This window comes from Scardinius erythrophthalmus, assembly GCF_964197995.2.
Source record: "Scardinius erythrophthalmus genome assembly, chromosome: 5".
Classification (NCBI taxonomy): domain Eukaryota; kingdom Metazoa; phylum Chordata; class Actinopteri; order Cypriniformes; family Leuciscidae; genus Scardinius; species Scardinius erythrophthalmus.
This window is the reverse complement of record NC_138225.1, coordinates 48,640,105-48,660,309: the sequence shown is the minus strand read 5'-3', so window position 1 is coordinate 48,660,309 and position 20,205 is coordinate 48,640,105. Positions and strand designations below refer to the sequence as shown.

The 20,205-nt window shown below is 38.4% G+C and overlaps 1 protein-coding gene across 1 annotated transcript in view; it reads right to left on the bottom strand.

The window, feature by feature from the left end:
• Positions 1-17,497, bottom strand: part of lhfpl7 (LHFPL tetraspan subfamily member 7) — a 161,498-nt gene extending 144,001 nt beyond the window's left edge. Inside the window, exon 1 of the mRNA XM_081365647.1 lies at positions 16,810-17,497. Coding sequence (XP_081221773.1) covers positions 16,810-17,121 — 312 coding nt within the window. The 5' untranslated portion in view covers positions 17,122-17,497. The remainder of the gene's footprint in view (positions 1-16,809) is intronic.
• Between the last annotated feature and the right edge of the window lie 2,708 nt (positions 17,498-20,205).

Sequence of the window (20,205 nt, the reverse complement as noted above, 5' to 3'; positions counted from 1 at the left end):
AATTCTGTCATCATTTACTCACGCCCTAAAGTTTTTTCAAACCTGTATGAATTTCTTTCTTCTGCTGAACACAAAATAATATATTTTGAATAATGTCGGTAACCAAACAGTTGATGGACCCCATTGACTTCCATAGGTTTGAAACAACTTGAGGGTGAGTAAACTTTAAAATAGAGATCATGATTCTCCCACGATTCTGAATAGACAACCACACAAAACAACATGTAATTTGCTAGAGGTTCTGACAAAATGTTAATTGTTGCAGTCAATTTAAAAATATATTAATAATTGTAATTATTTTAAAAAAATTAGTTTGAATGAATAGTTCAGAAAGACTTCACTACTGGACTTTTAATACTGGATGAATCAGCATTTTCGAACAAATCTCTCGAATGGATGATTCAATGACAAATACATTTTTTAACAGTCACTTGTCGCCACCTACTGGTATAACGGTGTAATTGATACAATCTTCATTTGAAGCGTCAAGTTACTTTCAAAAGGCGATTTGATCTATTTTGATCACTACTGTAGACATCAGTGTTTACTTCCAAACTATAAAGTTTTAATCCCAGCACTTCAGTGATAATATTAATAACTGTAATACATAGACATAGACGAATCAATGTCATTTAAAAATAGGTCGCATGGGTGTTCGAGATTGCGATCTTTTAACGATTAATCGTGCAGCTCTAATTCCTGATAGACAAAATAAAGTCCTGGGCTACATTTTTTCTTGTTCGAAAAGCCGTTTCACTTGGATATACATCACAACAGTGAAGAAAAGACAATCGCAACTTCAACTTCATGCCGACTTTAAGGGCCGATAGATTCTGCAGTGTGTGAGATTGAACTGCCAATGCTTTTGTACTCAAAAAGAGTTCCTGTTTGTGATGTTTCTATGCGCCAACCATTACTCTGATCACAGTTTCTCAACTCTATCGTGGTAACACAGTCTATATTATTTACTGTTATCTGTCATGCCAGAATGCCATCCAATCCAAACAGTCGCCATATCTCTGCCACAGATGCTGACACTGAACTCTCCCTCATCCACAATCCTCTCTCTGCTGTTCCCAAAGGAGTCCAAAACCATTTTAATATGTGCCGTGTATTATCAGTGAATTATCCATAGCCAGATTAAATCCCATCAAAAGCTGAACTCACAATGTCATTCGTTCTGTTGCTCTTTATTGCATTCAGACACTCTTGCTTCAATTAGAGCCTCTTGTTTTGAGTTCCTGAGGGAACAAAGCCTTGAGATGGTGAGGTCAGTGAGAAGGCCACTCAGGGACAGAACTGCTCTGACCTGATAAAGCTGATTCTCATTATTGACATATTAATTAAAGGTTATCACACTTGTGTAAGTGAAACTCAAGTCAGGTCAATACTGCTCTACTTTTCTATACAAAAATCATTCTCATAAGACTATTAAAAAAAGCAGTTTACACCTTGTATTAACCTCTTGGTGGACAGGGTTTATGTAAGAGTAAATAGTTCAAATGCTTCTTAGGCATTAGACTAAAGACATTAAAAAACTGTAATAATAATAATACAGTTTGGGATCAGTGTGATTTTTTAAAAGAAATTAGTAAAGACAGTAAATTGATCAGAGTTTTATATTTAGAAATGTTCATTTTAGTGGATTCCAATTAAATAATTTCACAGTACTTAAGGTCTACTGTACTTGCCGGGGAGGGTTGATTTAACTGAAATTAGCTTTGCAGCCAGTGGCTTAATTTTTTTTTACATTTACTCAACTTACAATGTGACAGTAAAGACATTTGTAATTTATGTTTACATAAATGCTCTTCTTTTGAACTTTTAATTCATCAAAGAACCCTGATGGTTTTCACATATTCAAAATATTAAGCAGCACAACTGTTTTCAACATTGATAATAATCAGAATTTTTTTCTCGAGCAGCAAATCAGCATATTAGAATGATTTCTGAAGGATCACGTGACAATGAAGATTAGAGTAATGATGATGAAAATTCTGTTTTGCCATCACGTGAATAAATAATATTTAAAATACATTAAAAGTAGAAAACATGTATTTTAAATTGTAATATATTTCACAATATCAATGTTTTTATTGTATTTGTGATCAAATAAATGCAGCCTTGGTGGGCATGAGTCTTCTTTAAAAAATGTTATGGCTATATATTGTAATGTGGCACTTTATTTTCTCACAAGTGGAGAACAGCTGAGCTCAGTTGAATGGATCACCCGAGATGGATGTTAATACCAGCTGTAAACAGGGCTAAAGGAAAAAAAGTGAATTAATGAGAATGACACTAATTTGCTTCCCCATCCTCTCTGGGGCTGATCTGATAGGGAGTAACACCTCTCCAGAGCCTTGTTCCACAAACACAACCCCAATATATCTCTTACCTTATCACTACAACCTATAAGGGAGGATATTTCCATTAGCCGGAGGCTTTGTTGATGCACTGGATGTCCTGACAGAAACAAGAGAGCTGTGCAGTTCTGCTCATAAGTTTACATTTCCCTTGAGGAATCTGCCATTTGTTTATCGCTTTTACAAAAAGTATTATGATATCACTTTTTATTTTAATGGAAAACCCATTACAGACTCTGCAAGGCATATGTAAATGTATGAGCAGGACTATACAGAGAAAGAAGGAAATATCTTAACTATGACCCTGTAAATCTGCAGTGAGAAAAACCTGGGGTCGTGTGTGTACTGAGTGACTGGCTTCGATCTGAAGGCTTTCTCCCCTTGTGCTGCTCTGCTCTCTGTATAAATGCATGGAGCCGGGGTGTTGCATATCTCTCAGCCTGACAGCTGATCCGCTGGCCCCTGTGCCAGTTTAATATGTGGGTTCTCTCTGCTGGGACCGCCATGCTTCTGCTCTGCTCTGTGCGCAATCTCTCTCTCTCATTCCTGCACTGAGAGGAAGAGAGAGGCAGATTGAAAGAGGGAGAGAGAGAGAAACTAGGCCTCATCCATCATTTCATTAGACAGCAATGTGGTGGCCATGATAAAACTCGCAGATTCGGTGGTTTGGTTCCACGGGCCGAGTGCCCTTAACAGGTTCAGATGCAGGAAATTACTGCTGCCTTCTCAAGATACAGACTACAAGGAACTCAAGGAAAAAGAGAGACGCAGCATGTGTGCTTGTGAGAGAGAGAATGGAAGCTGCAAGGAGCTGTTCTGTGAACTGTGAGCCCTTCCACTAGTGCATTACATTTATATAGCATTCTAGACCAGGAGGTTTTAAACAAGGGTCCAGGGCTAGGGGGAGCGTTAATGAATATGGCAATGTTAATGTATTTGGTCTTGGCGGACTAGATCTGCTACGCATGCAGCTGCTGTTGCAGAGCAATTATGGATTTGTTACTCCCATTAGATACACAAATGTGCTGCTGTAAACATGTATGCTGCTGCTGCATGAATAGATAAATCCTGTAGCAGATCTAGGCAGGTGGAACTGGGGGAGGTGGAGGGGTTCAGAGGAACTCTGACAGTGCGTTGCAGGACCAGCTTACAGCAAACACTGAACCAGATTATTTCAATGTTGAGCAAACAATCTAATTGGCGGCAGAATCAGCTTGTGGCCAATCAGCTTGTGTCATAAGGTTGAGATTGCTTGCAGATGCATGTAAAGAACCTACAAAGTCTCTATTTCATTTCACACATGGTTTAATTACCTCCTATAGTTGGAAATTTGTAATTTTAGAAAACAATTGCGCCACTAACCAGGAAAAAATAGTTTAAAGTCAGTGGCGCGTTACGCATGTTATTCATATGCTATTTTAAGGGCGCATGCTTGGCCATAATCAATGTAGCGTGTGCACAACGCGCATACACTTTGATTCTCTCATCTACACAGAAGCAGCAGTTTTCATTTTTGCAAATCATACATTATTACGATAGATAGATAGATAGATAGTTACCCGAATTAGTTACCCAAATTATCATACGCCTGTTTAACCTTTAAGTTAATTTGGGTGGGTTTCTCCATGTCAATGTAACTTCTCTCTTTTACGGCCGTGACGAGAGCGTTGCTCTCCTCGGCTGTGAACCGCTCCTGGCGTGCGCCTGGCAAATCCGCCGTATAGCAATCCGCCATGGAAAAAGCGCGTCTGCTCTTAAAGGGAATGTGAGATGACGCTCTGATTGGTTTATTTCACGTTACACCCAAACCACACCTATGAATAATGAAGCTACTTCAGACCAACCCCTTTTAGATTTGCGTCGGGCGCAAGAGTCATTTATCCCGCCGGGAAAATAGCAACAGCGCCCAAGACCCGCCCACAAAGTTACTTGCGTTTTGCGCTTCATACTTGCGTTTCAGATCGTTAAAATAGGGCCCTCTGGGTTTTTAGCCCATTTTATTGCCTATCAGGTGAAAATAGGCCTTATGCCCAGCTCCACTACTTCCTGAACTTCAGCCAGCTCCTTTGTTTCCTGTCTGTCATTATTGGTCAAACTGATTAATCCAGGTGTGTCTGATTATTGTTACTAAGGTCAGGCACACCTGGATTAATCAGTTTGTCCAATAATTGCAGACAGGAAACAAAGGAGCTGGCTGAAGTTCAGGAAGTAGTGGAGCTGGGCATAAAGCCTATTGTCTAAAAAGGTCCACTATACAATGTAAAGTATCAAAAATGTCCATAGCACAAGCAGTGCAGGATGAGTTACCCAACAAATTGTAACACTTAGGGTTAGAGGTTTTGAAAAACCCTTACTGTCCTAGTGAGTGCAGTATAGCTTTAATATCAGTCCAACATTCAACATTTACTTCATTACTGTTCTGTCACGTCTCTTTGTAATCACTTAAGCTTTTAACAATTTGAGTGAGCATCACTTCCTCCACAACATGCTCTTCCAGTGCATTTGTCGCTGTCTACCACTGTAGCCCAGGGTAGAACGACTTTCTCAACAAGAACTAATAACTCAGCCTGTCAACAGCACACTCATGCCCATGGGGATCTAGGACAGAGAGAAGCTATATTAGTGATTATGAGTCTTTTTTATTTTAAGACATCAAGGAATCCTAAAGTGATGATGAAAAAGTGCGGATGGATATAGCCTACAATGAAATTACGATAATCAAAGAGCAAATTTTGGCTGAACAAAGAAAATAGAACGTGATCACCTTCAGTCATGATGGCACTTATGTTTTCAGTTCTGATGCCTGTATCGAACTGTAATGGGCAATGTAGCTCGAGAATAACCAAGTATGCTTGAGCATTCTGTCCTTTTTCTTGTGACATCACATCCTGTTTTGTCGTTTGTTTAGATGTCCTTGGTCTGCTGCACTCATGTTTCAGTCGAACCGCACCAGAGTTACTTTGGAAATGGTGGGTCTCGGTCCGCTTGTTTGTTGAAGCACCGAGGTTCAGATGGCAGAGTTCATTTTAATCTAGCCAAACCTGCCAAGTGTTAACATGGTCTAAAAGGGACAAAGATATTCACTTTTTCGGAGCTTCATTTAATTTCTTCTCCATCAAGAGCATGATGGCAGTAGCAGCACAATCACGAGTGCTGCCTGACAACATCCAGACAGCCTGCTTTGAAACATGGAGACGAAGCAAAGAGAATAACAAAAGTTTCACCATAAAACAACAGGATCTGAAGCAGGGAGACAAATACAGAGACCAAGACAGGGACCTAAGAACATACCTCCATTATGCAACACAGAAAACATGAGAGAGTATTTTCAGAAGAACTATGCGGGCAGTAACCAAGAAGATCAGGTTTTGCTGATTCAATAGTGAGGAATGTATTGAATGTAATATTTATCAAGGAACACAGACAGCATGTTTAACATCTAACATCAAAACACTGACTTTTTTAGAGCTTATAAACATTGACATTTCCATGCTTAAAGCTAGACGCTTTAAGCCAAAGCTATATTTCATTCAAGGTACCAATTTTAATCAGTTCATGCATTCCTAGGGAACAAAACCCATGACCTTGATGTTGCTAGCATGCTCTATTATTTGAATGACAGAAACACTACTTTTATCCTCATGTAAAATCAGACATACACTTGATGGGGTACGCTTATATCAAGCCTACTTGTTTTACAGTTAGGGATGGGTCACAATGTTTAACTCGTTGGCTAATAAATTATCAGTCCAATTGAGGCTCATCTCATTGTGTTTTTTCGCGTGTCCCACCATAAGTGTTGCATTTCTAAGATGGCATGTCATAAAATATTCCAACAATACAAAATATGCATCAAGACCCCTTTAAGTTTAGTTCAGTTTGTCTATTTGTTTAAAAATGCTAGAATGTGTCTTGCTCTTGCATAAGGTGAACCCAAAACCAGTCAAACTGTACAGGGATTCTTTAAGAGCAATTAGCTGGCTAGTTGTTCAGGCCACCTACAGTACAAAAAATTGATTTTGAAAAAAAAAAAATGTTTTTGAACATCGCTAAAGAAATGTTAGCATTCAAGAGGGTGACATTATTTATTATAAGAAGGTTATACACAGGGCTGCGAGAATTACATAATTTTGTAAGCCAAAAACTGTTAAACACAGATCTTATTTCAGGCATTTAACCAAAAACCCATTAACTTCATGACAATGGAGCCTGAAGTGCAAAATCCCGACTCAAAACTGGGCTTTAGGACTCATACCTGTAGCACTAAGTTGTTCAGTTAGCTAGCTATAAACATGTCTAAGGCCCCATCCACACTACTGCGTTTTCGTTTAAAAACGGAGACCTTTTGCTACGTTTGCACCTCCCGTCCAGACTAAAACGGCAAAAACGGAGACTCAAAAGGGAGAAGTTTAGAAACGCTGCCGACCCGTTTTTCGTTGGATGGGGGATGGGGCCTTAGGCTAAGAAAGTTTGGTAACACTTTATTGTACAGTGTCCTTGTTACAAGTGTTACATGCACTTGCTGTAGTAATAACAGTAAATTATGCATAATTACAAGCAATTAACCATAAATCAAACCCTAATCCTAACCCTACAGTAAGTACATGCAGTTAATAAGTATTACTCAGTACTTAATAGTATAATTACACTGTGACACTCACCTTACAATAAACTGTAACCAAAAGTTGACAGATAGCTGACCCGAATGAGAAAAACGACTGTAGAAGAAACACCCCTTGTGCAATGACATACGCGTTGATTTCAATGATGCATGAAATCAAGTTTGCGTAGCTAGAATGTCTGAGACCTAAGACCAGAAACATTGACATTTTTATGCATTCATGCAGCACAGAGTATGTTTTGTGCTTTAGGACAGCTAGAGCTACTACACTTCTCAAACAAAGAATGACGATGAACAAACCAGTTCATACATAAATCGAATCATTATCAGTTACAGTAGTTGGTTTAAAGGGATAGTTCAGGATTTTAGACATGAATCTCTATAGCTTCCCCATAAGCAGTGTTGTGCATTGACCATGACTTACCCCCGACAGCGTCCTGTGAGCCGAGCTCCGGTCCAGTTTTGGTCAAGATGAAATTAGTCCGGCAAGTTTGCTGGGGTCACGGCAATAAAGCTTTTTTCTTTTAAAATCAATATGTGTTCAAAAGAGTGATATATTTGCAGCACAAAACCGCTGTCTATGGAGAGGTCAGACCTCGTAATGGCTTGGCACTATTTTCTTCCCCGTCATATCACTGCGCGCTGCCGCTACCTACAGCCAGCTGGGAGCCGCGCACGTGTCACTTTGTTTACAGCTCGTAAAGAGAACGATAACATGTCTGACTACAGCAGCGACGATGACAACATTGACACACAGCCAAAAGGATATCTGTACAAACTGATCGCTCTTGGTGAGTAGCTATGTTAGCTCGTTCGTGTAGCTGTTCTAAGCACGTAAACACTGCTGTAAACACTGCGAACAACTGAAAAAGTGGTGTGCGCCTGCGCTGCTCGCAGCTGGCTGTAGGTAGCGGCAGCGCGCAGTGATATGACAGGGGAGAAAATAGTGCCAAGCCATTACGAGGTCTGACCTCTCCATAGACAACGTTTTAGTGACGCAAATATATCACTCTTTTGAACACATATTGATTTGAGAAGAAAAAAGCTTTATTGCCGTGACCCCAGCAAACTTGCCGGACTAATTTCATCTTGACCAAAACTGGACCGGAGCTCGGCTCACAGGACGCTGTCGGGGGTAAGTCATGGTCAATGCACAACACTGCTTATGGGGAAGCTATAGAGATTCATGTCTAAAATCCTGAACTATCCCTTTAACCATTTAACATTCACATCACCTCTTTGGAAAACTGCAGTACCATTAGTTACAAAACACCAACAAAATGTCATGCTGTGAACCTAAACACAGGCCCCATGAGCCTTAGCTATCTACAGAGAAAGGGGGTTCGGGGCACGCTGAGAAACGTGTGTGCGTCCGTATATGGGAAACATGTGACGGGAGTCTTAAAATAAATGGAATAATCTGCACACCAATGAGTTGAGGCAGGACATGATGAAAAAGTACTGTATTCATGTCTTGATGGCCGAGTGAGCACAACACTTAACATGGGACCACCCAAACCTGAGAGAGGCAGCCACCCATGCATGACAAAAGCCTCTGTCAGCAAATCTGTGTGAAGGAGAGAGAAAGAGAGATAGATCTCTTCTTTGAGTGAAAATCCAGTGCTAACTGCATGAAAAACTAATGTGATTGAGCCAGTAAAGCATCTCAGTGTAGAAAATAACTTGACATAAATGACATTTCCTACCAATGTACCAGCAAGTCTGCAAGCTTGATTGCTTATTTTTAGGGGTCTAAGCACAGAAAGTGCAGGGACCCTATTGTATTTTTACTGCTTTGCCAACTATTCTGAGCGCGAGAGCGTAAATTGCAGAGATCTCAACTTTGTGGAATGGTCCCAGTCCCAATGGTCCCAATCATGGGGGGTGCATGACTCAGGCACCCCACACACATCCATCAGACAATAGGTGGCACTGTAAGTGCATCTGCATTTTAAGGGACAGAATCAAAATTCTTTTCCTCTGAATCCTTGGGTCAAGCCCTACAAGATTCATTAATAAAATGAAACTTTCCTCTGAATCCTTCAGTTCCCTCAAATTACATTTGCACGCCGCTTTGAGTTTTTTGAAAAACTACTTTTTCTAACTCGCCCTCTTGTTGTTTGTCCGATTTGTACAAAATTGAGATTATATTGAGATACTCCTAACAAAAAGAAATCAATAAAATGATGCTAAATTTAATGGTTTTGGAGAAATGTTTGGCTGAAATGTCTGTTAGTATGGTGCATAAAGACTAACTGTATATCTTTTGAATGTTCAAACTTTGCAATACTGAAGAAACGGCCAAATTTCAAGAATATCTGATGCCTGTAAGGGTAACAGCAATTTCTAAAATATCAAACATCTATATCAATGACAGATAATGGATGCAATGCTAATGTTGCCCACCAGAGGGTAAATAACCATTAAGGTCTTATAGAATCAGTGTAAATGATTCAATAGCTTAAAATGTTTGTTTTGTTTTTTAAAACACAAAAAATTGTTTTGCAGAACTATGGTACATTTACAATATCGCCTGAATTTAATATAATCTGTTTACAAACAAATCTGATCTCCAAAATGATTATATATTATTAAATGTTATCTTACCATTTATATCCTAATGAAATTGAAACCATATTTGTCAAGTTGTCAGATGTGACTTGCAAGTTATATTGCAAGTTGTCTCTTTTAATACATAGAATAATACTTTCATAAAGAGTCCTTAAAATCTCACATTATATGAGAAAAGTACATGGCAGTTGTGTTACTGTATTGTCTACATGAGCTGTTGGTGCTTGGACCCAATATAATAATAATTTATTTCATAATCCTCATTAACAGAGCTTTTTTTGATTAAAAAAAAAACGTTATTGTGCAGAGACAACTAAATGTGCAGTGTCAATAATGACAAAAGATTTTCAAAACACCCTCCTGCCATTGGTCAGACAAACAGGTAGCCCTTCCCCAAACTCACACCATTGGTTAATTCAGATTCAGAAGCAGTGTTACCAACTTAGCAATTTTGTTGCTAGATTTAGCAACTTTTCAGACTACCCTATAGCAACTTTTTTTTCAAAAAGCACCTAGCAACAAATTTAGCAATTTTTAAAGTTTATTTGGCAACTTTTAGCAACTTTTGGAAAGTGACTCTAATCCAAACAACACTCGCAAGGGCGTGGTGAGCTGGTAAGGGCACCACAACTTCCAATAGGAAATTTGAACTGCAGTAGTCACCGTTCTACCTGAAGAGGTTGAACAGCCTTTTTACAGCATATATTGTAGAATTAAAACACTTTATACCCAAATGTCAAATAAATTACTTGAATAAATGAACAGCATTAATAAAGCCCCAGTCTTACAGATCATTAACTAAAAAAAGTTGTTTTAGGTCTTAAAGGTGGGATATGTGATTTGCAAAACGGCCGGCAGATTTTGAAAATACACAACTCAAATGGTCCTTCTTTCCTTTGACTCCACCCATTCGAAGAACATGGACATGGATGGGGGAGGGGGGTATGGTACGACCGTTTGATTGACGCACTTACTGTCCAATGATTCTAGGTGATCTTGGAAATGATTGGCTGGAGTTTTTCGAGTCCTGCCCGTTCCACAGATGATTAAATTGCTTAATTTTCATTTCAGTGCTTCTAACTCAGTGGCTGTAAGTGGGTTAGGAATAGCATTTCAAGTGATTTTGAAAAAATGGCCAAAAAAGAGAATTACATACCCCACCTTTAACTAAAAAAAGTTGGTTTAAACCCTAAACCAACTTTTTTTAGTAAAAAAAAATAAGTTTATACATATATATATATATATATATATATATATATATATATATATATATATATATATATAAATTTATTTAACAAACAATAATATTATCTACATATTTCATAATGGCGTAGTTTTGCGTTGCGATTACGTAATGACGTCATAACGCTATGACGTCACAACGTCATTTAGCAACTTTTAGCAACAAATCGATCTGCCTTTAGCAACCTCCCCTGAAAATTAGTTGGCAACATTGTTCAGAAGTCGATCAAGCACTCAAAAGTCAATGCTGAAAGCAGAACAGAGCCACAGTGTTTACGCTCTTGGGGAGTCAGTCTAATAATGATTTATTTACAGTTATATCAGCACTTTAAACTGGGTGAAGAGAAAGTATTTTAACACAGAAAAGATTATTATGCAAATCCACTTTAAAGATGAGCATTTTAAAGCTTACTCAGAAACAATCAAACTCTTCATCTCCAAAACAACAAAGATGGCAAGGCTAACAATGCTCATAAATAAATGATTCAGCAGTCAGAGTTGTGTACACTCAGTTATGTATGTACTGAAGCATTTAGCAGAAGCCACGCACACATCACTGCCAAACAATACTCCCAAATCCATTCCTTTCTTTCCCTCTAATGCCTTGCATATGGGCAGAACAATCTTTATCCTCCGCCCTTCAAATTTCACTAAAAGAAAATCAAAGAAATGCAATTTATTATTATCTCCTTTCAAATGCTAATGTTTCATCCATACATAAATCATAAGACACAAGGTTGTTTGTGCTCCAGAGAGAGAGAGAGAGAGAGAGAGAGAGAGAGAGAGAGAGAGAGAGAGAGAGAGAGAGAGAGAGAGAGAGAGAGAGAGAGAGAGAGAGAGAGAGAGAGAGAGAGAGAGCTTTAGGGTATTAAGGGAACAAGAGGAAGGCTTCTGTGTTCTGTATGATCTGAAATGAAAAAGGTCTAAACAAAGCAACACAGAAGCTGAACTACATTTCTATGGACTATATATATGTCTGTCTGGGAAAACGGAAATAAACTTATTAATTTATTAATCTATTCATGTATTAACTTAAATTTAATACCTTGAAAATGTATTTTTAGGACTAGGGTGGGATGTAGTGCATTAGATTAAAGGGATACTTCACCGCTGCCAAAATGGGCTTTCAAAAAAAACCTTGGTTGCCTATATAGTAGAAAGACAAAAAAAAAAAAAATCGAACAAAAGGATGCCAAAATTTCAACACACATAATGCACTGGGCACGTTGCCGTCCAAGGCCACTACCACCAGTCTACTAAGGATACGCTTCATTAATCAAATACCTCCTTGTTTTTGTAGGAAATCTCCTTAGCAAACTTTTAGGATGCAAAGAATCGTAAATTCAGAGAGAACGCCACGGAAAATCGGAAAAAAAAACTGCCATTCTGTTTGTTCCGCCAATGTTAGTGATAAACCTACTCTTACAATAACTGTTCTGTTGATCCATCTGTTTGTGGCTGCTTTGCTGACAAATAAACGTGAATTTCTCAGTCCAGGAAACACAGAGAAAGAGTAAACATTGCTCATTTACACTGACTGCCAACACTGTAATAAGCAGGTTGAAAATCTGTAAACTTTAGTTTAAAAACAGTTAATGGAATGCATTTAAATATCTATATTGTATAGTCAACGTATAAAGATATAAAATCAATTTGCTTTTGAAAGAAACTGATGAGTTTATTTGAAAATATCTGACTTTTTACTAAGGATTTCTGTAAATCTGAGCACAGTTTGTTGAGATCTCTGTTGAACGTCTCCATTTACGGCTCTGCAGTGTTTTTAGCTTTTCAGGAGCATCAACTGAGAAATTAAAGAGATCTCATTTGTGATTTTTGTGAACTTTTGTTCAGACTTACAGCAAAAATCTGACCTGAAATCCAGATTTTATCCAAATGGGTTTTGAAAGTCTGGACAGCAAAAAAAAAAAAAAAAAAAAAAAAAAAAAACATAAAATCTGCTTTGTTTTTTCAAATCTGATTCAAACCTGATTCAAACCACATATGGAAGTGGTTTGAAATGCGATTCCAATCAGATTTTTACAGATGCGTCTCAGTCTGGACGCTCTGGCTGCTCGAATCAGATTTCAAACTGTCTTTTGTGTAGAGAACGTCAAAACTAGTGACGAAAATGCCGGAAGTATTCACACAGTGTTCAGATGCTATGTCCAAGCAAAGATTTCAGCATTTTCCTGTGCGACGGAGGAGTTCTGCACTGCAACTCGACAGGACGCTTTTTTGAGAAAAAAATCTGATTTGCCTGCAGTCTGAACATAGCTTTAATGTCCTAAGAAATTTGATCCTCTCTGAAAATCATTAAAAATGTATGAATTATTGACTAGAATACAACAGGTCCAAAGACCCCCTCATATAATTGAATATTGAGCAACACAACTGGAGTAAAAATAAATGTAAAAAGAAGAACATCAGGACACAACCTCAGTGAATGCGTGTCCTCTTTTTGCCATCCCTTTTAGCATTTCATAATATCTGACACATTTCATAACAACTTGTGGATTATTCTGTTCAATTTACAAAATGCACACAGAGCTGCCATTTTAGTTCACATGCATTTCACACATAAATCTCCATTATGTCAGGAGCTGTCAATATGAGCCCACTTTCCACATCCATCACAATAAATCCACATTTCCCACTAATGCAAAACAAACTGTTCTACTACAGGTGTTTATTAAAGAGTGGCAGAGTTTTTGTTGTCAGGTAGTGTTTAAGGAGCAAATTACAATTAGAAAATTAAGGAGAATTCTAACTGACTCATTAAGAATTCAACGCTGCTTAAAGGGTAAGTTCGGTATTTTACACTTAAAGCCCTGTTTACAGATCGTTTCTGATGAAATAGAACGGTTAAGATTAAAATTTGGACACATGCTGCTGTCCCGAGAATTTTAGGTTTCTTTCGCTTTCCCCAAAACCTCTAGAATGGGTGTATGGGTGCACTGGAACAATACTTCATAAAACGCATTAAACTTTCGTTTACAAAGAGATGAAGCTCACCGAGTGGTCAGGGGTGTTCACTGATATGCTCACACAAAAATCGCTGCAAAAGATGCTTTCCAACAGGTGTTTTACCATTCGTTGTAAAACTGTGGATCTATTTTTCCAAACGTCTCACACCCGTAGATTCTTCCGTTGAGAGCTTGAATAATAGACACTCCAGCCCAGTTGGTGGCGATAATGCACCTTTGCCAATTGCAAGCAAACCACTGGCATTTCATTGAATACACAGAAGAAGCAGAAGAAGAAGCGGCGGAGTAATACCGTACCTCACACAGCACATCCAATACAAGTCAATGGAGTTGGACAAAAACTACGATAAAACCTGTTGGAAAGCATCTTTTGCAGCGATTTTTGTGTGAGCATATCAGTGAACACCCCTGACCACTCGGTGAGTTTCAGGTCTTTGTAAACGAAAGTTTAATGCGTTTTAGTAAGGATTGTTCCAGTGCACCTATACAGCCATTGTGGAGGTGGGGGGGAAAGCGAAATAAACCTAAAATTCTCTGGACAGCAGCATGTGTCCAAATTTTAATCTTAACCGTTCTATTTCATCAGAAATTATCTGTAAACAGGGCTTTAAGTGTAAAATACCGAACTTGTCCTTTAAACGCTGAAATGCCAGTGGTGAAAGGTCAAATATGGGTCAAATTTAAAGTCCCCCTGTAGTCAATAATTTTATCCCTTAAAAATTATCCTTGATCACCAAAATGATATATTTAAACCTTTTTTCCTTTAAAAAAAAAAATTTCTTCATGCCTTAAAATAGCTTGAATGTGTATACATGCCCTTGCCTCATTTAGTATATGCAGATCTATGAATATGCAAATTAGCCCCGCCTCCACTCACTCACACCAGCTCAAAGATCCACTCATTGACAATCACTCACTGACGTGATTGGTTACAAGGTAGTTTGTGACATCAGAAACAACAGCAATTTCAAGCCGTGTTTTTGAGACTGTCTTTGGTTCACTGCAGTTTTAAGGAGAAAATACTCAGCAATGGTGGTGACTTATGAATTTGCACATGGTTTGTCTTAAAACACATTTAAAAAAAAAAACCATAGACATTAAAAGCTTGATTTTCACCACAGGGGGACTTCAACACTTTTTTTCTAAACAGTTGTTAAAAAAAAAAAAGTTTTTATGAAATGTGTTTGTTTCAACATTCTGACATTGTGAGAAAACCTTTTTCCAATATAAAAAAACAATGTATTTATAGTGTATTTTGACTGAAAATGGGTCAAAATGAACCAAAGGCAATAGAAAAGCTAACAGTGTGAAATAAAAGATGCATTTTATATAATCCAGAGTAATATGATACGTTTGCTATTATAATGGTCACATTAGGTGCACAGCAGCACTGGGTGAGGTGGAAAGACAGATGTTCCCCAAGGACAAATCAGCTATGAGTATATTGAGGACAGTCCGATGAAGTCTGATAAACACAATACTCATGTCAAACTAACCTTTCAGGAAATCATGAGCCTCTATTAGCACAATCCCATTGCTTAAGTGATGGCTTTTTTCAAGTGACCCCATTTTAGACACTGGATCATTTGAAAAGGTTACAAGGTTGTAAACTGCAAAAGGAAATTTCAACAGGCTGTGTAAAACTGTGTTTTTATTCTTGCCAGCAGGACTGATCAGCATTTACTGGTATGGTCCCATTTCTACTCTTGCTTTATGGGCTTTGAATTATTGAAAATGACTGCTGCACTTTGCTGCTAAGAATAGATCTGTATGTCAAATGAGCGAAAACTACCATGGTCCTGCTCTGAGATAAGCAACGTTTGCCCTTTTATTTCCCATCATGAAGAGGGAATGTGCCAGAAGTCATCTATACCATGTGATTATATATTTTATGTTTGTATAGCACCTTTCACAATCCATGTTGTTTCAAAGAAACACAATAAAGCAATGTAATGGTGATTATTCAATTAAGGCACTTCTGAAATCTTTTAAAATTAAACGTCTGCACACTAGTGTTTTGTCTCTATAAAACATTAAATGTTCTAGAAAAAATATCTGATCATGGACTTGAACAACCAACTAAGAGGTATAATCTAGCTTGGAGTAATGTGGATTCTGTATGACAATTGTATCACTTTTTGGAGAAAAACTTGGACTTTTGGCATAATGACACTATAGTTATGACACATGATTTAAAAAAAGGTTACACTTCATTTAAGGTGACATTGTTACATTGTACTTACTCAAATAAGTACTGAGTAATATTAATTAACTACATGGACTTACTATAGAGTTAGGGTTTGGTTTAGGGTTAGTTAGTTGTAATTATGCATAATTTACTGTTATTGTAATACATTACCTTAAAACAAAGTGTTACCAAAAAAAGCTCAAAATGACATTTCTGATGTTTAAACTGTCACAATACCAATATCTGGGGTATATAGTATCAAGGTTGAAAAAAGTGGAAAGTTGGAATTCGCCAATTTGAACACTTTTTATGAATTAGAAAAAAGATTAATGTATAATATTTCAACACTTAAAAAAATAGGGAAAAGACATTAAAGTAATAAAAACGTTGGTTACGCTTTATTTTAAGGTGTCCTTGATTTCTTGTTACAGTGTAATTATAGAATTAGGTACTGAGTAATATTAATTAACTACGTGTTGTGTACTTTTGGGTTAGTTGCATTTAATTATCCATAGTTTATAGTTATTACTATAGCAACATGTAACGTGTAACAAGGACACTGTAAAATAAAGAGTTACCTAAACGTTTTATATGTTTTAACCTACTCTTTAAAACTAAAAATGTCTTAATAGAAGCATCATTTGTTTGCAATCAGCCTTGGACAGAAAAGTTCCCCTGTGTGATTGTTGCTTCTTGTGCACGCGCCATACAAACTGACGTTGATGTAGCTCTGCATGTCAGGCTGCGTTTGATTCAAAAGTTGCAGTATCCTCAACATTTATAGCTAATACTGTTTTAGGTTAGTATTTTGCTCATATGTTAACCAAATATCCAGCCTACCTGCCAAGAACTTGAAGGAATCTCTTGAAATTTCCCCAGCCCGCCGAAGGTGTAACATCTGTACATATGATCCTGAGACTCGGAGCAGTGCCACAGGAGCCCGAAACTCACGGAGTCCTTGTTTTTCAGATGGTCCTTCACTATCCATGCGGGAGAGATGAAGCTGAAACTGCAAATCGCGACCAGGGAGGAGGACAGGAGCACCCAAAAACACCCGACACAGCTGAACATCCTCACGGCACCGTGGGGTAACGAGACCGGAGACAGATCGATTCCCAGCCCTTTCCAATTCCGATCAAACAGCGCGTGCATCTGGAGCGCGCTCACTCACTGTGTGACATCAGATGAGCACCAATAATCACATAAACACATGAGTTACCGATACGCCGAGAGTGCCACTGAGAGACAGATCAGATGCACCCGTGAACTAGTGAGCATGCACAACTTTTCAGCTAAATGTAATTCCAGCACGATCCAGTTTAATACAGAAGATATTCCAGTAAATTCATCTGACTGAGAGGAGGCAGGTGGAGGACAAAAGACAACAGTCACACCCAGAGCTCAAGCACTCAGAGCTGAGCAGCCACAGCAGGTGCTCACTATGTGGTAAGATCTGAATCCTATCCGCTTGAATTAATCACAGCCCACATATAACCATCATCATCATCATCATCTTCCTCTCGACACTGAGTCGCAGCTTGCGCGCTGCAGGAGTGAGAGCACAAACTTACTGCGCTACAAGCCTGTCACAGTCACATGGATGTGGGCGTCACCGCCACTGCGAAGGTGTTCAGACGAGTTTTTGATTCATGGAAATCTGAATCAAATACCTTTTTTGTTTTTTCCCCCGAAAACCTTAAGTGTATAATAAACTTATGCCATCATAATAGTTTTCGTGCCCTAAGTTTCGTTCGCCTGCCTAACCTCAACATACTCGCACCAATAAAGGCACATTATTACATTTAAGATGACAAAGTATAATCCAGAAATCTAAACAATAATAAAAACAGGTATGATTCATATTTGAGCTATCGTATTAGGATTCTGAAGTAGCCCGTTTCCAAAAAGTGTGAAAGCGTAGCGTCTTACACTGCCCTCTGGTGGTGATTTACCATGCCATGGACTTTTCCCTTGGAATATGAGAATGGACACATATTGAATGCATGCATAGTATTAAGCATCAGATAGAGCACATGGACATTTCTATAATATAAATGTTTCTAGTAATGCAAAGCACAATATATTTCAATGGCTAGAAATCGCCCCAACGGTAACATGGTGAATATGAGATGGGAGGAAAAATTATACACTCACCGGCCACTTTATGCTACTGACTACTCGTTAAAGCAAATATCTAATCAGCCAATCACATGGCAGCAACATCGTAAATACGATTTGCTGAAGCAATCAGAATGGGGTGATTTAAAGGGATAGTTCACCCAAAAATTCTGTCATTCATGTTCGCCCTCATGTTCCAAGCCCTTAACACTTTCGTTCATTTTCGGAACACAAATTAAGATGTTTTTAATGAAATCTGAGCGATGTCTGTCCCTCCACTGACAGCTACGCACTTTGATGTTTCAAAAAGTTTATAGAGATCGTAAAAATATAATCCATATGAATTGAGCGGTTTAGTCCATATTTTCTGTAGAGACACAATCGCTTTATGATGAAAGGATTGAATTTAGGCTTTTATTCACATATAAGCATTCATCAACTCACATCAGTTGTGAAGCATGTTCGCTTGACGTGCGAGAACCAATGAGGTTCATTCTCGTGTTACGCAGCACGTATTCATCAACTCACATCAGTTGTGAAGCATGTTCGCTTGACGTGCGAGAACCAATGAGGTTCATTCTCGTGTTACGCAGCACGTTTGAGCTTCTGCAAGAACCAATGAGGTTTGTTCTCCCATGTCAAGCAGATTCAGTTGAGCTTTTTTTATGTTCACTAATCAATGTTTAAATGTAAATAAAAGCCTAAATTAAATCTGTTCATCATAAAAAGCAATGGAGAAAAATTGGACTAAACCAATCAATTATTATGAATTAGTTTTACAATCTCTTTATGAACTTTTTGAAACATCAGAGTGGACAGATTTCAGATTTCATCAAAAAGATCTTCATTTGTGAAGATGAATTAAAGTCTTACGGGTTCGGAACAACATAAGTGTGAGTCATTAATGACAGTATTTTCATTTTTGGGTGAACTATCGCTTCAAGTGACTTTATATGTAGAATGGTTGTTGGTGCCAGACAGGCTGGTCTGAGTATTTCAGAAACTGCTGATCTGCTGGGATTTTCATGCACAACCATCTAAAGAGTTTACAGGGAATGGTCATAAAAAAAGAAAATGTCCAGTGAGCAGCAGTTCTGTTCGCGAAAATGCCTTGTTGATGCCAGAGATCAGAGGAGAATGGCCAGACTGGTTCCAGCTAATAGAAAGGCAACAGTAACTCAGATAACCACTCGTTACAACAGAGGTCAGCAAAAGAGTGTCTCTGAAAGCACAACACATCAAACTTTGAAGCAGATGGGCTACAGCTCAGAACAGGAAACTGAGGCTACATTTCACATGGGCTCACCATAATTATACAACAGAAGATTGGAAAAACGTTGTCTGGTCTGATGAGTCTTGGTTTGTTCTGCAACATTCAGACGGTAGGGTCAAAATTAAACATGAAAGCTTGGTTCCATCCTGCCTTGTATCAACGGTTCAGGCTGCTGGTGGTGGTGTAATGGTGTGGGGATATTTTCTTGGCACATTTTGGGCCCCTTAGTACCAATTGAGCATAATTTAAACACCACAGTCTACCTGAGTATTGTTGCTGACCATGTCCATCACTTTATGACCACAGTGTACCATCTACTGATGGCTACTCTCAGCAGGACAACGCACCATGTCGCAAAGCTCAGATCATCTCTAACTGGTTTCTTGAACATGACAATGATTTCACTTTCCTCAAATGGTCTCCACAGTCACCAGATCTCAATCCAGTTGAGCACTTTTGGGATGTGCTGGAGCGGAGATTCACATCATGGATGTGCAGCCGACAAATCTGCAGCAACTGTGTGACGCTATCATGTCAACGTGAACCAAAATCTCTGAGGAATGTTTCCAGCACGTTTTTAAATCTATGCCGCTAAAGATTAGGGCAGTTCTGAAGGAAAAATGGGGTCCAAAACGGCACTAGCAAGGTGTGCCTAATAAAGTGGCCGGTGAGTGTATTTTAATGCTTTTTGCATTTTCTTTCAAAACCTTTGTGATGGAACTAATATGAAGTGGAAAGCAAAACAATATTTCAATGCTTTTGTTGTTGGTATTTAACCATCTACTTATTGGTCGATGAACTGTCGTGCCAAAACACTAGCCAATGAGAACTTTACTCTGTAAGCC